This window comes from Piliocolobus tephrosceles, chromosome 2, assembly GCF_002776525.5.
Source record: "Piliocolobus tephrosceles isolate RC106 chromosome 2, ASM277652v3, whole genome shotgun sequence".
NCBI lineage: Eukaryota > Metazoa > Chordata > Mammalia > Primates > Cercopithecidae > Piliocolobus > Piliocolobus tephrosceles.
In genome coordinates, this window is record NC_045435.1 from 177,585,006 (window position 1) to 177,606,488 (window position 21,483).

Here is a 21,483-nt window from a genome sequence, read left to right on the forward strand (position 1 = left end):
CTCTGTTCTGAGGCTAGTTTTATTTATTGAGTATTTTGCATATAGGATAAGGAAAAGCAACGCTTTAAGGATCGGAGAAAATCCAGTTCAAAGGCTGCAGTTCACTCTGTGGTTTAATTTCATCTGTGTTTATTTATCTGCATATTGCCTTTGTGACCAATTTCCACTGTAAATTTCCCTTAGACCTGCACTGTCCAGTAAGGTGGCTTCCTGTAACTAATTTCACTAAAATAAAGTATGTTTAAAAATTCCATTGCTATATTGCATTAGCCACATTTTAAGTGCTCAGTAGTCATGTAGGTATGATACACCACAGAGATTGAACATTTTCATTATCATAGAAAGTTGGGCTGGGCATGGTGGTTCATGCCTATAATCCTAGAGCTTTGGGAGGCTGAGGCAGGAGGATCCCTTGAAGCCAGGAGTTTGAGACTGGCCTGGGCAATATAGTGAGACTCTGTCACTATAAAAAAAAAAATTAGCATGGTGTGGTGACACACACCTGTAGTCTTTACTCAGAAAGGCCTAGATGAGAGGATCACTTGAGCCCAGGAATTTGAGGCTGCAGTGAACTATGATCTGGCCACTGCACTCCAGTATAGGTGACAGAGCCTGACCCTGTCTCTTAGAAAAAGAAAACAAAGAAAAAGAAAGTTGTAAAGCAGTAGACCCCAGTAACAATTTCAAGGGATAAGAGTTATGCAGAATGACATTTTTTAAAGGGTAGCAGCAAAAAGTGTTATTCCTGAAAGAAGTGCACAGGAAGTGTTGTGACAAGATGTTACAAATTAGGTTTAAGAAAAAAACAAAACAAAAAAAGCCATGAATCCTGTGCCCTGTGTTGGTGTTTTGTCTCGGTCTCTGTCTTTTCAGGTTTCTCACTTGCCCTCCCTGATCCTTCTTCCCACCCCGTTACTGTCCATACTAGAACTGAAGTACAATTTAAAATAATCCCATCATTGGGCATATTGAATAGTTTGAGTTATCCCATTAATTTTTAATTGAGCAAATTTTCGCTTTTTACTGCGACTTTTAAAAATTATCCAGTAATAACCAAATTAAGCTGCTAACTTCTTTTTATGACCCTTAATTTCCCCCCTCCCAACCCCATACTGTCAGCGACCCCTGGGGAAGGAAATGCTCTCTAGTTTTTGGAATAGACTTTCTAAAGCAACTAACCCAGGGCTTTCCACATGGTCTGCAGAACTTTGTGTTGGTTTATAAGGACACAGTGTCTGTGCTTTTGTTACTGTTGTGATTTTACATAAAATATGTAAATATGTATCCATCAAGGAATTGTTCTTCTTATTCACTTCAAAAAGTAGTTTTAAGCTTCCTCCTTTGTTTCCTCCTCCTCCCCCGCCATGAAAAGCATGTACAAGAGGCATGTTGCCTGCAATTCTGATAACAGTGTAGGAACTCTATCCAAGATTGCTTTTTTTTTTTTTTTTTTTTTTTTTTTGGTGAAACGGAGTCTTGCTCTATCGCCCAGGCTGGAGTGCAATGGCACAATCTCAGCTCACTGCAACCTCCACCTCCCAGGTTCAAGGGATTCTCCTGCCTCAGCCTCCCTAGTAGCTTGGACTACAGGCACCTGCCACCATGCCTGGCTAATTTTTTGTATTTTTAGTAGAGATGGGGTTTCACCATATTGGCCAGGCTGGTCTTGAACTCCTGACCTTGTGATCCACACTCCTCGGCCTCCCAGAGGGCTGGGATTACAGGCGTAAGCCACTGCGCTTGGCCCAAGATTGCTAATTTTAAAGCGAGCTTAAAACTGTACAAAGGGAGCATGACAAAATTATAGTTAGCCCCAACTTTATTTTCATCCTGCAAACCAGAACCCAGTACAACTCTGTCCCCTCAAAAATGGGAATTAAATAGTTACAAACAGGCCTTGCAGGTTGGAAGCAACCACAGCTTTCACTGCTATTTCTGGGTTCCATCCAACGCAAGTGCACAAAAGAATAAAACCTAACATTTTTGAAAAGCTAATACTTACTGGGCTCTTTCTATTTGCCAGGCACTTGGTACACAATGTCTCATCCAATTGAGAACCCTTCCAAACATAAGTCAGATCCTACTTATTGTTTATTTTCACACAAATAATGGAAATGGCTGAGGGCATGGCCTAACATGAGCACAGAAGTGTACCTGGACCCAATATAAGAGGAAGCACTTGGGCCTCACATACAGTGTTAGTTAACTCTGCCAGCCAGCTACTACCCAGGGGACATCAGCCTATAGTGGATTAGTAGTAACATGTAAATATCCAAAAAGTATTTAATTCTGTAAACCTAACTTTGTCTTACACTTACTGTCTTCATGACTTTTCTGATGTCGCTTCCAGTTTTCAAAAACAGCCACAAGGGACCACTTGCTTTGTTTTACTTACCCCAACACATTTTGTTCCCACCGAGATGTGGATTGGATTTTCTTAATAACATTTTATGTTTGTTAAAACTGCTATTAACATTATTAACATTTAAAGTTTTAAACTGCTTTAAAAAGCTGCTTTGCATATTTTGGACCACAAATAACTCTAGTCTGGAGGTGGCTTAGACCACAAAATACTATTTGTGGGTTTAAGCTCTGTATCTTTTTAAATCCATCATATGTACAGTGTAAACTTGAGTACCTAATAAAATAAATGTCACAATGTTTAAATAGCATTTCTCTTTAGTTCAAATGCTTTGTCATCTGTGCAGGAATAAATTGTGTGCCGAATTCTTTTTAGCCCTGAGAATATGATTATTGAACAAAATTTCCGATGAGACAAGTTAGGCCTTTAAATGATAAATATCCTCAAATATTAACAGTAAGTCAAGCATTACAGCAAAACCTTTGATTATTGTAAAGGTATTTCCTGTGGTAAGTTCACTACTGATAAGAGCTTTTTATCCAAAACTGTACTATGTGCCAAATACAACTTAGTATTTATTACATTATTATATTTTTAAAAAACAAAAAGAATAGGCCGGGCATGGTGGCTCATGCCTGTAATCCCAGCTACTTGGGAGGCTGAGGCAGGAGAATCGCTTGAACCCAAAGGTGAAGGTTGGCAGTGAGCCGAGTTCGTGCCACTGTACTCCAGCCTGGGCAACAGAGTGAGACTCTGTCTCAATTTTTAAAAAAAGAATAAAGCTCTAATGGCAGTAACTGAACACTCTTGTGATGAATTTGATGCTCAAAACGTGGTACTGATAGCTCTTAAAGAGATTATTCTGTAATGTAAATTAACCAAATTCCCTTTATTAAACTCAGCATCCAATAAACGGGCCATAATGAGCACTTAATAAATGCTAGTAAGTTCAAAGACTAAAAATTGATAACTGCCTTATACACTTAAAAACAACTTTTGTACTTTATTATTTGCTTGTTTAGTGAAATTATTGCTTCATTTCTGAGATTTTCATAGGATTCTAATGAAGAATCTAAGAATCCAACTCACATTTGTTTTGACAAGTGACTGGTAAAAGTGATTTCATTCTCCCTTTGTAAAGATGAAGTTAACGTTTCTATACCTATTATTTTAGATAGCTACTGAATTTACAGGAAACAAAGTATAAAAATTTTTCTGTCATTTTATTCTGCCTCCATTAATAGTGTTTTTAATGCCATTAGATGAATTCCAAATCATCTTAAAGATATTTTCTTAGGAACTACTGATATCAGATATCCAGCATTTTATGAGATCCATCAAACACATGAAAAATATTAAAACAATTATAGTAGCCCTGGTTTGCAATGATGTAGAGCAATTAGCAATCTTAAACACTACTGTTTGGGTGAAAAATTAGAACATTTATTATGTTTTAAACCCCTTGAAATGTTCAAAACTGTTAGAGTTGACACGTGATCCTCCTTCTTCCTTTTGTTCAGGAATTCAGACCTCTGTACTGCCCTCCCCTTGTCCTACCCCAAGCACACATGAATCAGTCCAAGTTCAGAAGTGAGTTCAGATTAGATCAACTCTGTTAGCACCTTTCCCTTTACCAGTGAATAAATCAGAAAGCATCTATGATCCAATAATGACTAGAAGTTCCAAGAGACGTTTGCTGGAGGCTTTAGGAAAATTCTTTCTTATTAGCACATATATTCAGCATTCACCACAGTCTTAAAATGTTTAAAAATAGGAAATACTAAAACGTGAAATACATTGATTTACTCAAACAAGAGCGTGCAGCTGTTAGAAATGATGATGTGGTTCTTTGCTCATGTGGTAGAATGTCCCAATAAATTGTTCTGTGAAAAAAAGCAAGTTAAAAATAGTGTTATACCTACAAGGGAAAAAAAAAAAAACCCACAGTATTCTAAACAGCATTCTAAATGTACATTTTATTATTTCTATAAATATATATCTCTTCTCATAGAATCAAAAGAAGTAAACAATCAAGTTTCAGGAAAGCAGGAGCCAGTATTGCTTTGAGAATCTCAGATAGCAATGTGAAATTTGCGAAAGCCATAAAAAGGCTCCGCCCTTAAAATCTACCACTTAATGAAAGTTGGTTCCATTTTCTTTTATTGTTGGCAGTCTCCGCACATGGCAGAGCAGTGGTGGCTGACGGTCCAATTTTGTCAGCAAAAGGAACTGGGGAGAAGGCATCTATTCCTGCCCTCCTGTTAGAAAATTGCCAGGAAATGACTTTCTTTGGCACACCTTGAATGATACGCAATCTTTTTAACCAAATTACTGAGGGCAGGAGGTTGGTCAAGTGTTGTTTGTCATTGGCTCAGCTTGAGTCAGGTATATGCCTCTCGACCAACTGTGGGGACCAAGTAGGCAAGGCCACACACACTAACACCTCCCTTTCTAACTACATTCTAGAAGAGTAAAGGCAGAAGCAGAATCCAGGCAGGAAGAGTAGGCAGTTCTGTCCCAGAAGAAAGTAAGTGTGCTGGGCAGACCAGGAAAAAAAAAAAAAAAAATCCCACATGTACTTACGTGAGAATCAGTCAGCTGGGAGAACATTTTAAAATTAAACAGTGAATCCTGCTCTCTTTTCCCACATGCGGTAAGCTGAGATGAGAATATGTATTTTTAAGAAAGCTTCCTACGAGTTTATTGTGTCTATTCTAACCCTAGAGAATCCCCCCTTTCCTATAATGTTACATGTATCACAAAAATAAATGTGTGTGTAACGAGGCACCACAGGCCTACGAGTCATAATAGGGAAATAAGTGAGCATAGATTCACCAAATTAAAGTTTAAGTGCATAGAAAAGAAACTAATGTGGAATTTCCCAAACTTTCAGTTGGACTGGGTGCTCTTGTGTTAAACTATCGTGGTGTTAACATTTTTTGTTTCGCCCTCTAAACTTGATTTATCTGCAAATCTACAAACATTATGTAAATAGATATCTGTGCGGGCAAAACACTTTTTGCTCACATGATCTTGAGAGGGAACTCAGATTCTGGCGTCTTAAAACGCGGCACCTTTTTTATGTCCTTGGGGCTTTCGAGTTATCATATAAATGAGGTCTCTGAAGTTAGTATGCCAGGGAGATCAGGCACCTCTGATTTTAAAATAAAACACTGCAAAGAAAGCTTCCGGGAGGAATGAGAGCATGCCCCAAATCACGACTCTGTAATTAGTCTTTGTGCAGAGCGGACAGAAATTTCGTCCCAAAGCCACCGTCTTTGCTCTGGTTCCTTTCTCTGTAAGCATGTCACACGAACCACACTTGTGCACCATGCATCGCAATTTAAAGCTTTCCTTTGAAAGTTTCCCCAGCTTGATTGCTTATGGAAAGAGCAGCTCGGGTTCCCAATTCGTTTAATACATCCTGTCCGAGCGCGTTTTATTACTGAATGTTACCCACGTTCTGATAACAAGGGGACGCCGTGTTCTCCCCCGGTAAACTCACTCCCAGTCCCAGAAATATAGCGTGACTGCCTCCCCGGCGGTGTTTTGAAAGTGGAAGCCGGGCGCCGCCCTCCAGCACCTGCACCTCCAGCCCGGCGACGGCCGCCTGAAGCACGAAGTGCGTGCGACCGCAGCTCAGCAGGTCACGCAACCCCAGGCCGCCGCGCCCGCCTGCGTGCCTGCAGCCCGCCGGCCCCGCCCCCGCCGCCTGCTTCCGCCGCTTTTGTGCACGCTCGGGCTTCCTGGTGCGCCCAGAGCCTGCCTCGCGTGCCGATCCCGCCGCGTAATCCGGCGAGGAATCCATATTCCCTCCGGCCCCCGACGCCCTCCGTGGACTTTAGTTCGAGCAGGTGACGCCCTCATTTTGACGCCGAAAAGTGCCCGTTCCCGATATACAGCAAACACCTCAGGCTGCGAAACATGGGAGAAGCGGACAGCTGGCGGGGAGTCAGCCTCCTTGGCGCCTGCTCCCCGCCCGCTCCGTCGGACGGCCCTGGCCTGGCGACGAGAGCAGCCAGGCGGCCTAGCGCACTGCCTGGATTTCGCAGGCAGGGGCGGGGGCAGCCCGCCCAGGGCTAGGAGACCCGGGAAGGGGTCCCCAGCGAGTGGCCTTCGCGGAGCTGCCTCACCCCGCCTGCCTGGAGCCGGGAGTCCGGCGTGCACTGACGCCAGGGGCACGCTGGGGGCGACTTTCGTTACCGGGCGGCTGACCCCAGCGACCCGTCGCAGCCTCCAGACGTGCGCTGGGGGGCAATGAGGGGCAGCACTCTCTGAGGCTGAAAGGAGCGAGGGCCGGCGCTGTGTAGGTTAGATTCTTTGTTGACGACTGGGATGAGACCGGGGCCATTATTGCAAGTAGGATGGGCTTCATCGTGGGCCTCGAAGGATCAGGGGTGGGTGCGCCGGCTGCCAAGGCCCCTCTCACGCCACGTCGCGTGCAGGCGAGGGGAAGCGCGTGTCGTGACTACCTGCGATGAGATCAGTTTGAATAACCACCGCGTCGGGGCTGAGACATACAGCCAGTCACGCAGCGCAGCGCCGGCTCTGGCCGGGTGGCCGCAGCCGCCCGGCGATTCGCTCCAGCAGAGGGAGGTGGGGGTGGGTCAGCCCGTTCCAGGCGGTCACCGATGGGGGCGTCAGAACTATTCTAAGAGGGTGGGGAGCCGGAGAAGAAAACCATACAAAATGCAACTTGCATGGTTAGGAGGCTGGATTCTATGAGTAAATGGGCTTTCAAGAAGCACACTGAAAATCACCTCTGTTAATGGTTGTCTCTTACACTTTGCCCGGTAGATAACTGTTTAAAAACTAACACGGAATTCAAACGTCATTCAAATGTGCCTTCAATGTGTTTATATTACTTAGTTTAACAGGCAGTACACACGGCTTACATATGCGTGCATGAAATTTAATTTATACAGTCAAGTCTGGAAGCATGGTTTGGCAAGAGGAATAATTGTGAATTCAGTAAGAGTCAGGGTACAAACAGATTACTTAAAAGGACAAAGGAACTGAAAAAAAATGCAGTCCATGAGGAAGCTATTACATTCATCTTTTCATGGTCTTGAACATCTTGTAGCAACCAGCTCAACAATAATACCCAGCGGAAACTTCTAATTAGACACAGAAAACGCAAGTATTAGCTGTGCGGGCAAGCATCAAAAAGCCTCATGTTAGAGACAGACTCCAGCTCAGGCTGGAGTGCTGTGGTGTGGTCAGGGGTCATGGCAGCCTCTATCTCCCAGGCTCAAGTGATCCTCCCACCTCAGACTTTCCAGTAACTGGGATCACAGGTGCGCCACCACGCCGCACTAATTTTTTATTTTTTTGTAGAGATAAGGGCTCTCTATGTTGCCTGGGCTGGTCTCAAACTCCTGGGCTCAAGCGATCCTCCCACCTGGGACTCCCAAAGTGCTGGGATTACAGTTCAAATAACATCTATAACGTAAGAACTTTCTTTCTTTCCTTCTTCCTTTCTTTCCTTTCTTTCCTTCCTTTCCTTTCTTTCTTTCCTTTCTTTCTTTATTTTGAGATGGAGTCTTGCTCTGTCACCCAGGCTGGAGTGCAGCGGCGCGATCTCGGCTCACTGCAAGCTCCACCTCCAGGGTTCACGCCATTCTCCTGCCTCAGCCTCCCCAGCAGCTGGAACTACAGGCGCACGCCGCCATGCCCGGCTAATTTTTTTTTTTTTTTTATCTTTTTTTTTTTGTGTGTGTGTATTTTTGGTAGAGACGGGGTTTCACTGTGTTAGCCAGGATGGTCTCGATCTCCTGACCTCGTGATTCGGCCTCCCAAAGTGCTGGAATTCCAGGCGTGTGCCACCGCGCCCGGCCAAAAGAGCGTTTCTCTAAAATTCTGTATTTCAGTCATTTCCTTAGTATACATTTGGTTCACTGATAGGTATGTTACTATAAAACAATTAGGATTAATCACCGGGTACAGAAAAAGCTCTGCTGTGAATTTAAAATTTTTATCAGTTTTTTTTTTTTTTTTTTTCTTTTGAGACAAGGTCTGTTTGGTTGTTCAGGCTGGAGTGCTGTGGTGTGGTCAGGGCTGATGGCGGCCTCTATCTCCCAGGCTCAAGCAATCCTCTCACCTCAGCCTTTCCAGTAGCTGGGATCACAGGTGCGCCACCACGCCGCGCTGATTTTTGATTTTTTATTTTTGTAGAGATAAGGGCTCCCTATGTTGCCTGGACTGGTCTCAAACTCCTGGGCTCAAGCGATCCTCCCAGCTGGACTCCCAAAATGCTGGGATTACGGGCATGAGCCACCATGCCCAGGCCAGAATTATTCTATTTTACTTTATTTATTTATTTTACAGATCGTCATGTTCATATAATGTGAGTTCAGTAGGAAATAAGGAGTTGATCCTTAGTGCCTAGCAAACTGCATCAAATTAATATTATGAATGAAGAAAGGAATGAATTAATGTGTAGGCAGTACTCTAATGGTTAGATCTGTGAACTAAAGTGTCATGAGTGAGTAGTGCCAGCCCTGTCACTGACTCATGTGTGATCTTGGTACGGTAGAAATAATGCTTACAACATACCTACCTTGGCAGAGGTATAGAGGGAGCTATTCCTTACTTACTACAGGTGATTCGAGATCCTTGGAGGAGGATGATACGTTCAACTATTATAAATTAATACACCACTGTTAGGACAACCCACATGTAAAATTACAAAAGTATAGATTTTAAATACAGTAGTGTCACCAATTTTTTTCTTTTGTATGTAGTCCATCAAGTACTGAAATACAGTACAGGAGATTGCACCTTTATATAAAATATTTGACTTATAGAATCTTCATCGTTGTACCAATATTTCATGATGTGCAGTGGAAGTTTTAATCAGTACTACTATACTTCACTAATAATATGCATATATAATTAATAATGATATAATAGTGATTAGTAATATATATACTACTGTAATAATAGTATTAATATACTGTTATATAGCTAAATACTATTACAGTAGTATTTGTGGTGATGGTATTTTCTGAGAGCGGAGACCTCTGGTGTATGAAGTGTATAGGAGAAAACTAACTTTTGGTAACTTTTCTTAACTTGATGTGTGGAATCTTGAAGATAAGGGACCTTCTTGGTATAATTTTCTATTGCCGAATGAAAGTCTAGAGATACAATCAACATATTAAGAGCCCCACTGTGTATCAGACATTGGTCTAGGTGTTGGAGATAGCGCAGAGAACAGACAAAACTGATTACTTCATGTTTAAATGTTTTTGTTCTCTATTTAATGCATGTTACTTTAGGAATAGTAATGCACTGTGTACATCTTTGTGTAAACTCTTTCCTGTTCTAAGCTCTTGGTGGAGGGTCCTTAAGAGGGATTGGAAGAGTAGTGACAGAGGGGCTTTCTGGAAAGAGAGTTGAAGGCAGAACAGTGGTAGGCAGTTTTAACTGGAATCAGAAGGCAGATACCAGTCCTTCATCAAGGTTTCCTGTTTAGAAAATCATAAGACAAAAGCATACAATACTTTGCTTTCCATCATTCTCCCCATTAAAGTTGTCCTCATGTTTCTTAATTCTCTCTGCCATCATATTAAGTCTATGTGTATCATTTTTGCCAGAGTCATAGGCACTCGTGCAGTTTGCTGGCTGCATGATGGTGCCAGGTGGAGGAGGTAGGTAGGCATTAAACTCCAGACCTAGCTTCATCTGCCAACACAGGTGTTTTGCATCCTCCCGAGGTAGGGGCATCGTGAACAAAAGCACCATGGGGCCATAGTAGCTCTCTTTGTTCTTCAGAGTTCTCAGGCATCTAACCCCTGTCTGCCCTTTGGCATGTATTTTCCTGTTGTATTTAATAGTATTGCTCTGCTATGAGTTGCCAGACAAGGAACATTGGGGGATGAGGAGAAGGCAAGGCTGAAGAAGTGAACCAACCCCTATCAGCTTCCAAGTTGTCTATTATCTAGATAAATGAAGACTAGCTAAGGCATGATGATGCTGTGTGAAATGTTTTGCAGCAAAAAGAAAGCAAAGCAACGGTAGACAACAACCTGCCTTTTCAATTTTAGCAAACAGGAAGAATTGTCAGCTCACAACAGATTGCCTCAGTCTTGCATTGCAACTAGAGAACATGATACAGTCAGACAGCGTGGCTCAACCTTTTGGCCAAGCTCATTTGATATCAGATAATTTGGTATAGGATATATGTCCTGCTGAACCCTGGGGATGGCCTTGAGATTAAAGTGTTTTCCCTTCCCTGTTGCTAACTTCTCTGTGGTCTGTTGACATTACGTCATGTTGCAAACAATGAGTGGTAGAGACTGGAGACTGCCATGTCAGGGTGTAGTGACCTGATTAGTCCAAACTCCTGCAGGGGAGACGTGCAGATAGATGAGCCCCAACAGGACCTGAAGAACCATGTGGTTTTGAAATTCTGGGTGGATGGGCCACACCCTGCATACACCTTAAATCTCCTGGCGCTTTGAAGGTACAATTATTGCTCAACAACTCCAGGTTAATTAGATCTTTGTATGATGTGATTATCATAAATGTAACTTTTTAAATGTAACTTTTAAAAATGTACAAATGTGTGCATAATATAAATGTATAAAACAAACTTGTAATTAATGTCTTATAAGGGCATAGAAATGATCCGACTGGATTCACACCTTTTAAAATATAGTTTATTCCTAGTCATAGTTAAGCAGTTCGTTTTGTAGCTTAACATAAAGGTCTAAAGAAAATGAAACATATGAAGGAATCTTATTACTCTGTACTATGCAGTTTGTGATTTCACTTAAGTAAAGATTCCTATGAGATTTTTAAATTAATGATTATTATTTACAAAAGGCTTTTGAGAGTGTTGCTTTTACTTTTATGTGGTTTCAAGGTGGGGAGACAGATTAAAGATGTTAAGTAAAATATTCCATAAATACTATATCAACCAAAAATAAGAGAATTAAAGCATTTGTGGGACTTTACTCCTAGAAGACACTTGGTAAATATAGTTTATTACTCTAAACTAATTAATATAATTTCCCACCTGAAACAATAAATGTAGCATGTAATATACTTTTCCCTGTTTAAGGACAGATACTGCTGCTTGTTGATATTTGCATTGTTCGTACTACCCAATAAGTGATGATGGTTGAATGATTCAATTAATGAATGGGCATGAGAGAAAACCCATAAGAACTAACCTCCCATTCTAATCCCTAGGCCCTCCCTGTTTCTCTTACTGAATGCCTTTCCAGATTATTGATGCTTTGTATGAGCAATAAGGAAAAAGGAAGCAATCCAGATGGGAGCATAGCTGTGGTCAGATGTCTCTGAAATGAACAAAGTATTTGCAGATGTTTCAACAAGTGAAGGGGTTGGGCTGAGTCTAGGCCACAGGAAACAACTTCCACACCTTGGGGCTACTACAATAAAGGTATCATCACTTACCAGCACAGGATTCTGTTGGAAACTTGAAAAGGCACTCAGGGTTGGAATGCCACATGAATCCAGACTTGTCTCAGGAATGCCACAAGTGATCAGAACTAAGTATAGAAATTAATGTGATTTGTAAAAATAGCAATAAGGATCATGGTTATCTGGGAATCAAATCCTTTAATCACTTTAGACAGAACTAATGAAACTAGAAGAAACCATCATTGATTGTGAGAGTCTCCTTCTAAATTAGTTGGCCTTTGGCTTTTGGAGAGCAAAGTTCAAATTCCAGTTCCTGTCTGACAGGAAAATAAGTCAGACACAAAGTAGATTGTCTTTTAGACTTCAAGCTGAAACAGCAGGGCATAAAGGAGATCTGAGTCTTGAAGAACCTTTTCTTTCAGAGTTGCTGAGTATTGCTAATGCAGTATTTTTCATTGTGTCTTTTGAGGCTGTTCATTTTAGATTTATGATATTTGCCTTTGTTGGTAAATATGTTCAAATATAAATAAAAATTTTATATTTCCTAATGAAAAAAATTCTAAATTCTACTCTTTTGTGCATGCCCTGTGCTGAAGCATCTTAACTTTCTAGCTGCATAGTGGATAATAGGGCCCGTGTTTGTAGGTCCCAGTTGTAAAGATAATAAGACACAAAGGCATCTTAAAAAGTGATCTGGACTAGACTAGGCAACTTACTAGCTTTGTGCTCTGTTATATTACCGTTTGAATGCCTTTTCTGATCTCTGATATGGTAACAATTGGAGAATGGATTTGCTTTTTGGCTCAATGGGCAAGAAAAGGATTATTTTCTAAAATAATTATCTGAATGTTTGGCAACATTGAATATAAATTTTCCCTAAAAACCCTAAACTTTTAAAGTGAAAAGACCATAGAGCAGCATACCTATGGACACTTTACTCATAGAGACTTTTTATCTCCCCAAAATGAAAGGTTTTTTTTATGTTATAAGAAATGAAAGAAAATGCTAGCACAATCACTAAAATTGACCAGCATATTGGGGGGATAGTGAAAAAATAGTTAACTCTAACATGATTGGCGAATTATACATATGTTGCTATTCTACTTGAATTGCCTGAATATTGGAATTCTATATACAAAAGTTAAATGTCAATGTTGGCAGTAAATCTTTTTGTCTTTTTTTAAAAACCAGAAAAATTGCAGAGGTGTATCAGACTCACTGAGTCTAACTATTATAAAATCATATCATTACAGCCATGAAGAAATTTGGATGTCATCAAGATCAAATTCCTCATTTTATAGATGAAGAAACTAATTCAGACAGGATAATTAATTTTTTAAATACTATTATTATTATTGCCAGTACTATACAAGGCACTAGTATTAGTCGGAGGATTCAGCAGTGAACAGGACAGATGTGGTCTCTTGCCCTGAATCACCACAAAGTTAATGGAGGAGCTGGAACCAGAAATGAGCCTCTAGATTTCAAACTAAAAGACTTCCATTAATCAAGTACTGACTGTATACCAGACCCTAAGTATTTCACCTACATTAAGTCATATAACCTTCACTAATTACGAGTAGGGTGGAACATGCCTTCCCACTCCCTATGTCTCCTCCTGTGTGTAGGGAGCTCTATTACCATAATAATCCTGGCTCCTCTGTTGCCTCATTTACTTTACCCAAGGGGAGAGTGACTTATCTGAGTTAGGAAAGAGTAACAGCGCATGAGTAATCCAGCCCCTTCCCTTCTTTTTTTTTGGGTGATGGGGGACCGAGCTGTCTGAAGGGAATGTTTGTTCAGCTTTGCTTTTCCAGGCCCTAAGGAGAACAGGAGCAGGAGTCCTCTTCAGATCTTGTGATTGGGTAGACAAGTCTCCTACTGGGGTTTAAAATTAGGAAGCGCACTTTCCCACAGATACCAGTTTCTCTCATCAATAAAATCTCCATGTGTATTGTGCAAGAGAGAAGGCTTTCATAAAAATAAAACTAAGCAACTGGGTACTATCATATTTGAACCACCTAAAACCAGCCGTGTTCTATCCAGTATGTATGCGTGTGCCTCACATTCTGACCTCATCTGTCAGGCACCCAAGAAATGCTGTCTTAAAATGATATTAATATATCCTTCTAAACTGCTTTGGTGCAATTTCCATAATTTCTAAAACTGTGAAGGTCAGTTGTCAGGCTTTCTGCGGGATAAAGTAGTGAAGTGAAAAGAACATGAGATTTATAGACTCAAATCTAGATTTGACTCTACTCTGAATACATCTCTATAATTTTGAACCTCTGTTTTTACCTGTAAATAACAACGTGGATTGCCTCACTGAGCTAACATGGTTAAGGCCCAAAGAAGATAATAGATGTGTGAGTGCCTTTTAAACTACAAAGAACTTTAAAAATGTTAGCTGTTTTACAGGTTTAACGGGCAATCCTGTAATAATAGTTCTCATATTTACTATAGATTTTAAGCTTCACTTTATACACAGATGGTTGAAGAGTTAGGCAGTTGATTATTGCCTTGATGGTTATTTAAACCATTATTTAAAGGCTGAGAATCACTTTACCAACTGAGCTCTCCCCTCTTCCAACCCATGTTACTTAATTTAAAACATAAAAGCTCCTCTTCCATTGCTGTCTACATTTCTACCGTTAGTCTTTTGCATTAAGCAGTCCGTTTCCCAGTGACCTCCTTTGAGTTCTAAGCAGGTTTGTAAAATATTTTCTTACTAGGAAGAAGCAGCAGTACACTTAAGAATTGGAGTAGAGTTGGGGGAAGATAAAAAGAAAAGTTAGTGGCAGGTAAAGGACACAGAAAAGTCTGGGCTATGGGTCTCAACCAAAAGTACTGATAAGAAAGTGGAGGAAGCAGCAGAAGGTATCCAGGAGCAAGGGAACATCTTTTCAAAATGGCACTCTTTTCATAAATTGTTTGAAGTCTTACTCCCTCTGATGAATCTGCAGTATTTCAACCTGAGAGTCAGGGGAAATGGATTCCAGTCCTGCCTTTGACCATCTAGCTGTGTGACCTTGGGTATGTAACTTGGGCTCTCTGAGTCTCAGTTTCCTTATCTATAAAATGAAATCTTTGGGCAAATGTTTTCTAAAGCCATTTCAGCCACAAATATTCTATAATTCTAGCAAAGATCCCACAATATTTTCTTCCCTTTTTAACATTTAAGTCTTATCTTCCCCCAGGGGAAAAAATTATCTTAGAAATGTCTGAAGGAGGAGGAGCAGGAGAAGGAGGAAGGAGGAGTAGTGTGCGTGTGTGTGTAGACAACAATGGTTATAACAAAGTTATAATAGAACATCATAGGACAGAGAGAAGCATTTCGTAAAAGTAAGCAATTGTACACTATCATACTTGAACCATTTCTGCTTAGAAGCAAAAAACTCTCCCCAAAAGTTTTTCCAATTATAGTTGTATTGTGACATGTTCTCAGTTCAGTTAAAATAATGTCGAACCCTCCAAATCATACTTGAAATATGATAGAATACATACCAGCATTTAAAGCAGGCCACCACCCTAAAAGCATGTCGGCTTCTTGACAATTGCTTTAAATCATAAGGAAACAAATGAATAAAATATGTGCTATTGCACATATTTTAATTCTCAAAATAATACATTTTTCTCCTAAGTATGGAGGACCGATTATGTTGTGCATGGCAATAATTCAGTTCACTGCATAAGTAGGTTTAAACAACAGGAATAACAGAAAAAGGTCAACTACATATTTTGGAGTTTTTGGAGTGGAATTTTATTTAATAAACACCAAAGCTACTAGAAAGCTTATGAAAGCATGCAAAAGATGTGGGTATGCCTTTGGTTCCAACAGATTTCCATGATAATACTGAATCGGTGGATCTCCTCTCCAAATGTTTCATTCTTAATACCTTTTTTCACTTAACATATCTTGAAGGTCATTGCATTTAGTACAATTATTGTTTACATTTTTATAGATGTCCCATAATTTAATCAGTTCCCTGTTGATCAAAATTTAGGGTATTTTGGCCAACATTTTGTTAGTAAAACATTACTGCAATGAATAATTTTGATATACATCATTTTATGAGTGTGCAATTATATTTGGAGGATAAATTTCTAGACTTGGAATTACCTAGTCAAGGGTGTGTACATTTGTAGTTTTGGTAGACATAGCTGGAGATTCGTGTATTGCCACTTACCCTTCCCACTCTCCAGCAGTTGAGAATTGTTGCAGTGTAATAACAGATATTACTGACAATGGGAGAATATGTTCCACATGTGAATGGTGTGGAGGCAGAAAAAGTAGAATCACTGCCCCCCAATGTCTTTTAGTCAGTATTTTTAATTCATCAAAGAGAGAATCTGCTTGACCAGGCTTGTCATGTCAAGCCCAGCCTCTTCAGGGTCTCCCAAAGTCACCAGCCCAGGCTTATTACCAACTTTGGTTATTACAACCTCAACTAAAGTCCAGTCTGGTGGCTCAGGGTCACCATGAGCCTAGAGCTGCCTTTCTAACAGGGGCTGTTGACTGAACAGGGTCTTATTGGAAGGAGCCTTGGACAAACACTTGGGTCTATCTATAAGGGCAAATATAATCCCAGGTTTCCCAGGACAGTCCCCATTGTGTGTGTGGCCTGATTACTAATAGTGCTCCTTTCATTCTCATAAGTTTCCAGTTTGGACTATAATTTACTAATATTGCATAAGGTGGGTCTATTCATACTGTGTTGTAAGGAGCCCTGGAGGTTTGTAAAGGTGCCCAGGGAGAGAGATTTAGAGGGGAAAAAGAAGCCAAGCAGGTGGGATTTGGGACCCATTGTTACTGTCTAATGTGACTAAGAGAAGTGTAAGCTTACAATAAATGAACAGATTTCCACCTTTTAGGAAGTAGATGGTTCTTAAACCTTTTAAATCAGATGTACTTGTTTTCTGTCTGCTGATTATACATCACACTCTCTCTCTCTCTCTCTCTCTCTCTCTCTCTCTCTCTACTGGGCATTGTTTTCCTACCAAAACAGAGAATTGAAAACCTATTGAGGTAGTAATCCCTTGACCTCAGCAGATATAATACCCAGACTTACCACATATTTGACAATTTAGATGGGGCTAGATCTTGAACTAATGGACCACTGATGGCTTTTAGCAAGAGCTTCCCTGGCAGCACTTTCGCCTTATACAGTCAGACTGGAGTCTGGTCTAGGTGAGAGAAGGGGCAAGAATTACATTTTGAGTTCAGTTGAGAGATGCTTTATTTTGATTTATTTACTTCCAAAGCTGCATGTAAGCAGTACAAAGGATAGATATCCTTTGGAGGTCATCTTTCATACCTCCAGCCACATTAGCAACCAGAAACAACTTATGCTACCATATAAGGCAAAAATTTAGTTACCCAGCAAGCTGCTTCATTCAGGCTAATGTTCAGATTCCAGATCTTGAAAATGCTTGCTGTGCCTAGCCTGGTGCAATCTCTCCTTATCTACACCTGGGCAGCAGGGTGTAGTTTTCCACTTACTTTGCAGGCAGGCCTGTCCTTGGTCTACCACAAACATATTTAGCCTTTAAGTTCTCAAACAAACACTTGGCCTTTTGAATTAACACGGGCTAAAGGACATCTGTGTTGATTCTGATTTTCTAACTCCAACGACCAGGCTTCCCATTTTGCTAATCACTTTGCCTCATCTCTTGCTGATTACTCCTGATTGCAAAAGCCCAGCTCTTCAATTGCTTCCTGATTCTCTTTGTCCTTCAAAACTATTTCTTCTGTGAAATAATTCATCCCTTACACACATGCAACTGTCACCATTTTCTCTTCACTTAAAATGTTTATTCTCTTCACTTTTGTTTCCATCATAGGCATATGCATCCTCTTAGTAACTCTTCGAACGGTCTTAAGCCTTTGTACTTTGTGGACACAATGGAGTTAAGAGTGTTCATTAAGTACCCCGAGATCTATGCACAATCATAGCAAACAGGATCAATGACTAAAATGACCACCAACAATTGGTAATGTTATTAGCCTATGCTGAGCAGGACAGATGAAATTTTCCTCTGAAGCACAGTTTTGTGGATACATATGGAATTCCATCAGTTTAAGCTTCTTAAAAAGAGAGGAGCATCTTTTCTTTTTTTCTCCCTGTTTAACCTCTTTCTTCCCTTTCTCGATTTCTCAACTAAAGATGGCTTCAGATCATTTGTAGATTCCAAAGAAACTATTAATGGCTTGGATGACAGGGAAAAAATAAGTAGAATGGAATGAAATTGAAGATGACCTGCTATTTACATGAATGAGGAATTAATGTAAATGAAAAGCTTTTGTTTTAAACCACTAAAATATCAGGGTAACTTGTTATTGTGGCATAACTTAGCTTGACCTGACTATTGATCCACCCATTAATTCCAGAAAGCAAAGGGAAAACAGCAATAGGGATGTTTAGGAGAGAAAAAAATTCAAGGAGATTGTGACAACATGAGAGAGGAGATTTAGCTGCCAATTAGACATCAAGGAAGCCTCCAAAGGAAATAATACAGGCTCTGACCGGAAGATTAAGGACCAGAGGATCCAAATGGAACAAACCTGCACAGTAACTTCCCTTCAGGAAATAGGAGGATAGTATTATGGACTAAGTGTTCCCCTCCCCAAATTTATATCTTGAAACCCTGCTCCCCAGTGTGACAGTATTAGGAGGTGAGGCCTTTGGGAAGTAAAGATTACATGAGCTCATGATGTCAGAGCACTCATGAATGGGATTAGTGCCCTTATAAGGGTCATGAGAGAGCATGCTACTCTCTGCTCTTTGCCATGTGAGGATACAATGAGAAGTCAGCAGTCTACAGCCTAGAGTGACCTCACCAGAAGTCAACCATGTTAGCACCCTGCTCTGGGATTTCCAGACTCCAAAACTGTAAGGAATAAATTTGTACTGTTCATATGCCAGCTAGTCTATGGTATTTTTGTCAATAGAAGCCCATATAGACTAACACAGGGAGAAAAAGAATGAATTAAAGAAAAAAACTACGTTATTCTTAGTTGCCTGTAAAGTAGAAATGAAGCCTTCTTTTGGGACTAGGACTAAGAGAAACTCCCAGCCTTTTCTTTCTTCTGGGCCAAATTTGACCACCTAAGGTATGATTGAAAGCCCCAGGTGAAATTCTTAAGGTAGATCACACAAATCTCCATGAGGAAGTGTGCCATTTCAGATGAGGCATGGAACTTGTGCTTCTGGTCAGGCTACTGTCTGGTCCAAATTTCTATAGTTAATGCAGTCTGTGGAGAATGCAGGGGTCTCAGCTAGGGAAGCCAAGCCCTTGGATGATGTACAACACAGGGAAAGGTGCTTTTTAGGGAAGTTTCTTACTTTTTTAATATACTTTATGTCAACTGTGTTTCTGATCTAGTTGATGTTGAAAGCCAGGAATTTTCTCTTTGGAGCTGAGAGACTTTGTATTTAGAGGTGGGATTTCCCCATAGTTTGAGAATTTTGTATTCATTGTTAACATTGTTGCCAATATGGATAACTCCTGCCTATGACAGGTACAGATTATGAGGTCAGTCACACCAACTTCCTAGGTCTCTAAGATGCATTAGGGCAGTGATTCTGAAAGTGTGGTCCTTGGAGCAGCAGTATCACCTGGAAATTTGTTTCAGCTGCATCCAACACCTACTCAGTGTAAAATTCTGTGAGTAGGGTCCAGCAAGCTCAGCTTTAACAAACCCTCCAGGGGATTCTAACGCACACTTAAGTTCGAGAAGCACTGCATTACCAGTATCTGTCTGAACAACAAACGTGCATTCTTTCTTAAGGCAAGTCTTAATAGCCCAAGGCCAAGACTGGTATTGTTCCACATCCTCCTCAGTTGGCAGCAGGCCTCACTATCTTCATAGTACATCTCAAAATGGAGGAGGCCTTAGAAAGGGCTCAGTTCTTTTTATATTGCCGAATTGAGCACCTTAAGCAACTCCTCCTGGGTCAGTCCAGCTCCAGCCTAAATCAGCTTTGGGACCACAGACAACATAACCTTCATTGCTCTTGTATCTCCTTCCATGTAATTTCCACGTAAGACTTTAAGAGGCCTCTGATGAAATCTACCCTGCAAAGCCACTGTTATCTCCATTTTATACACATGGAAACTGAGACCTGGAGAATCTAGTAATTTGCCACAGTCACAAAGTTGGTAAGTGATGGAGTTGGGATTTAAATCCAGTAAGTCTAACTTTAAAATCCATTGGGAAATTGTTTGGAACATTCCCAGATGCACACTTTGAAAATGCTACTCTGAGAAATACTGTCTACATTGAGTTGACAGCAAATGTCAAAAGTACCCTGTAGTATCAACCTACTGTCATCAGTTATTTTGTTTTCCAAAATGAGGCAGTTGAGCCAAACATTAATTAGTGAAGATACAATCTTTTTTTTTTTTTTTTTGAGACAGAGCCTTGCTCTGTCACCCAGGCTGGAGTGCAATAGCTCAATCTCCGCTCACTGCAACCTCCACCTTCTGGGTTCAAGTGATCCTCCTGCCTTAGCCACCCAAGTAGCTGGGATTACAGGAGGATTGCATCACCATGCCCAACTAATTTTTGTATTGTTAGTAGAGACAGCGTTTCACCATGTTGACCAGGCTGGTCTCAAACACGTGACCTCAAGGAGGTCCCACCTGCCTCAGCCTCCGAAAGTGCTGGGATTACAGGCATGAACCACTGAACCCAGCATGCCTGATTTCAAGATACATATATATTTTTTTTCTTAAACTGTTTGCTCTTCAAACTTTTCTTCAAACCTAGGGGCAAGATGTCAACCTCCCCTGAAATCCAAGCTCTACTGTATGCATCTCCCTGGGATATCTAATAGACATCTCACATTGAACATGTTCAAACAGAATTTCTAATTCTTCACTCCCAACCTGTTCTTCCCCTAGTCTTCCCTTCTGAATAAATACACCATAATAGTCAAGTCAAATCCTAACAGTCTTTTTAAAATTCCTTACTTACCTCTTCCTCCTATATCTACTTCATCAGCAAGTCATGGTGATTCTACTTCTAAAATATATTCTAAATCTATCTACTTTTTCCCATTTCTACTGCTGTCACCTTATCTAAGCCATCATTCAGCTCGCAACCATTCTTCCCATGTTTACTACCTGAAATGGTTTGGCTGTGTCCCCACGCAAATCTCATCTTGAATTGTAGCCCCCATAATCCCAACATGTCATGAGAAGGATGGGTGGGAGGTAATTGAGTAATGGGGACAGGTTTTTCCCATGCCATTCTCATGATAGTGAATAATTCTCACAAGATCTGATAAGTTTTATGAAGGGGAGTTCCCCTGCACATGCTCTCTTGCCTGCCACCATGTAAATGTGCCTTTATTCCTCCTTCACCTTCTGCCATGATTATGAGGCCTCCCCAGCCATGTGGAACTGTGAGTCCATTTAACCTCTTTTTCTTTATAAATTACCCAGTCTTAGGTATGTCTTTATTAGCAGCATAAGAACAGACTAATATACTATCCTACCTCCTAAAATCCATTTTACACACATATTCTGAGTGAACTTTTAAAAATATACATTGACATATGTATCTCCTCTTTAAATCCTTCAGGAGTCCCACCTTATTACATTTGGAATAAAACCCAAATGCCTTCCCTGACCCACAGTGGCCTCACAGAATGCAGCCCCTGACTATTCCTCGGCCTTACCTCCTCCACTCTCACCCTTGCTTACCCCTCTTTAGCCACCTGACC

General features: G+C 40.7%; 1 protein-coding gene across 1 annotated transcript in view; it reads left to right on the forward strand.

Moving 5' to 3' along the window:
* Positions 1 to 3,149: 3,149 nt before the first annotated feature.
* The window catches only part of LOC111550137, a 72,285-nt gene continuing 53,951 nt past the window's right edge, over positions 3,150 to 21,483 (forward strand). The window contains exons 1-2 of the mRNA XM_023223401.1: positions 3,150 to 3,197; positions 5,919 to 6,216. Of these exons, the coding sequence (XP_023079169.1) occupies positions 3,150 to 3,197; positions 5,919 to 6,216 (346 nt within the window). The remainder of the gene's footprint in view (positions 3,198 to 5,918; positions 6,217 to 21,483) is intronic.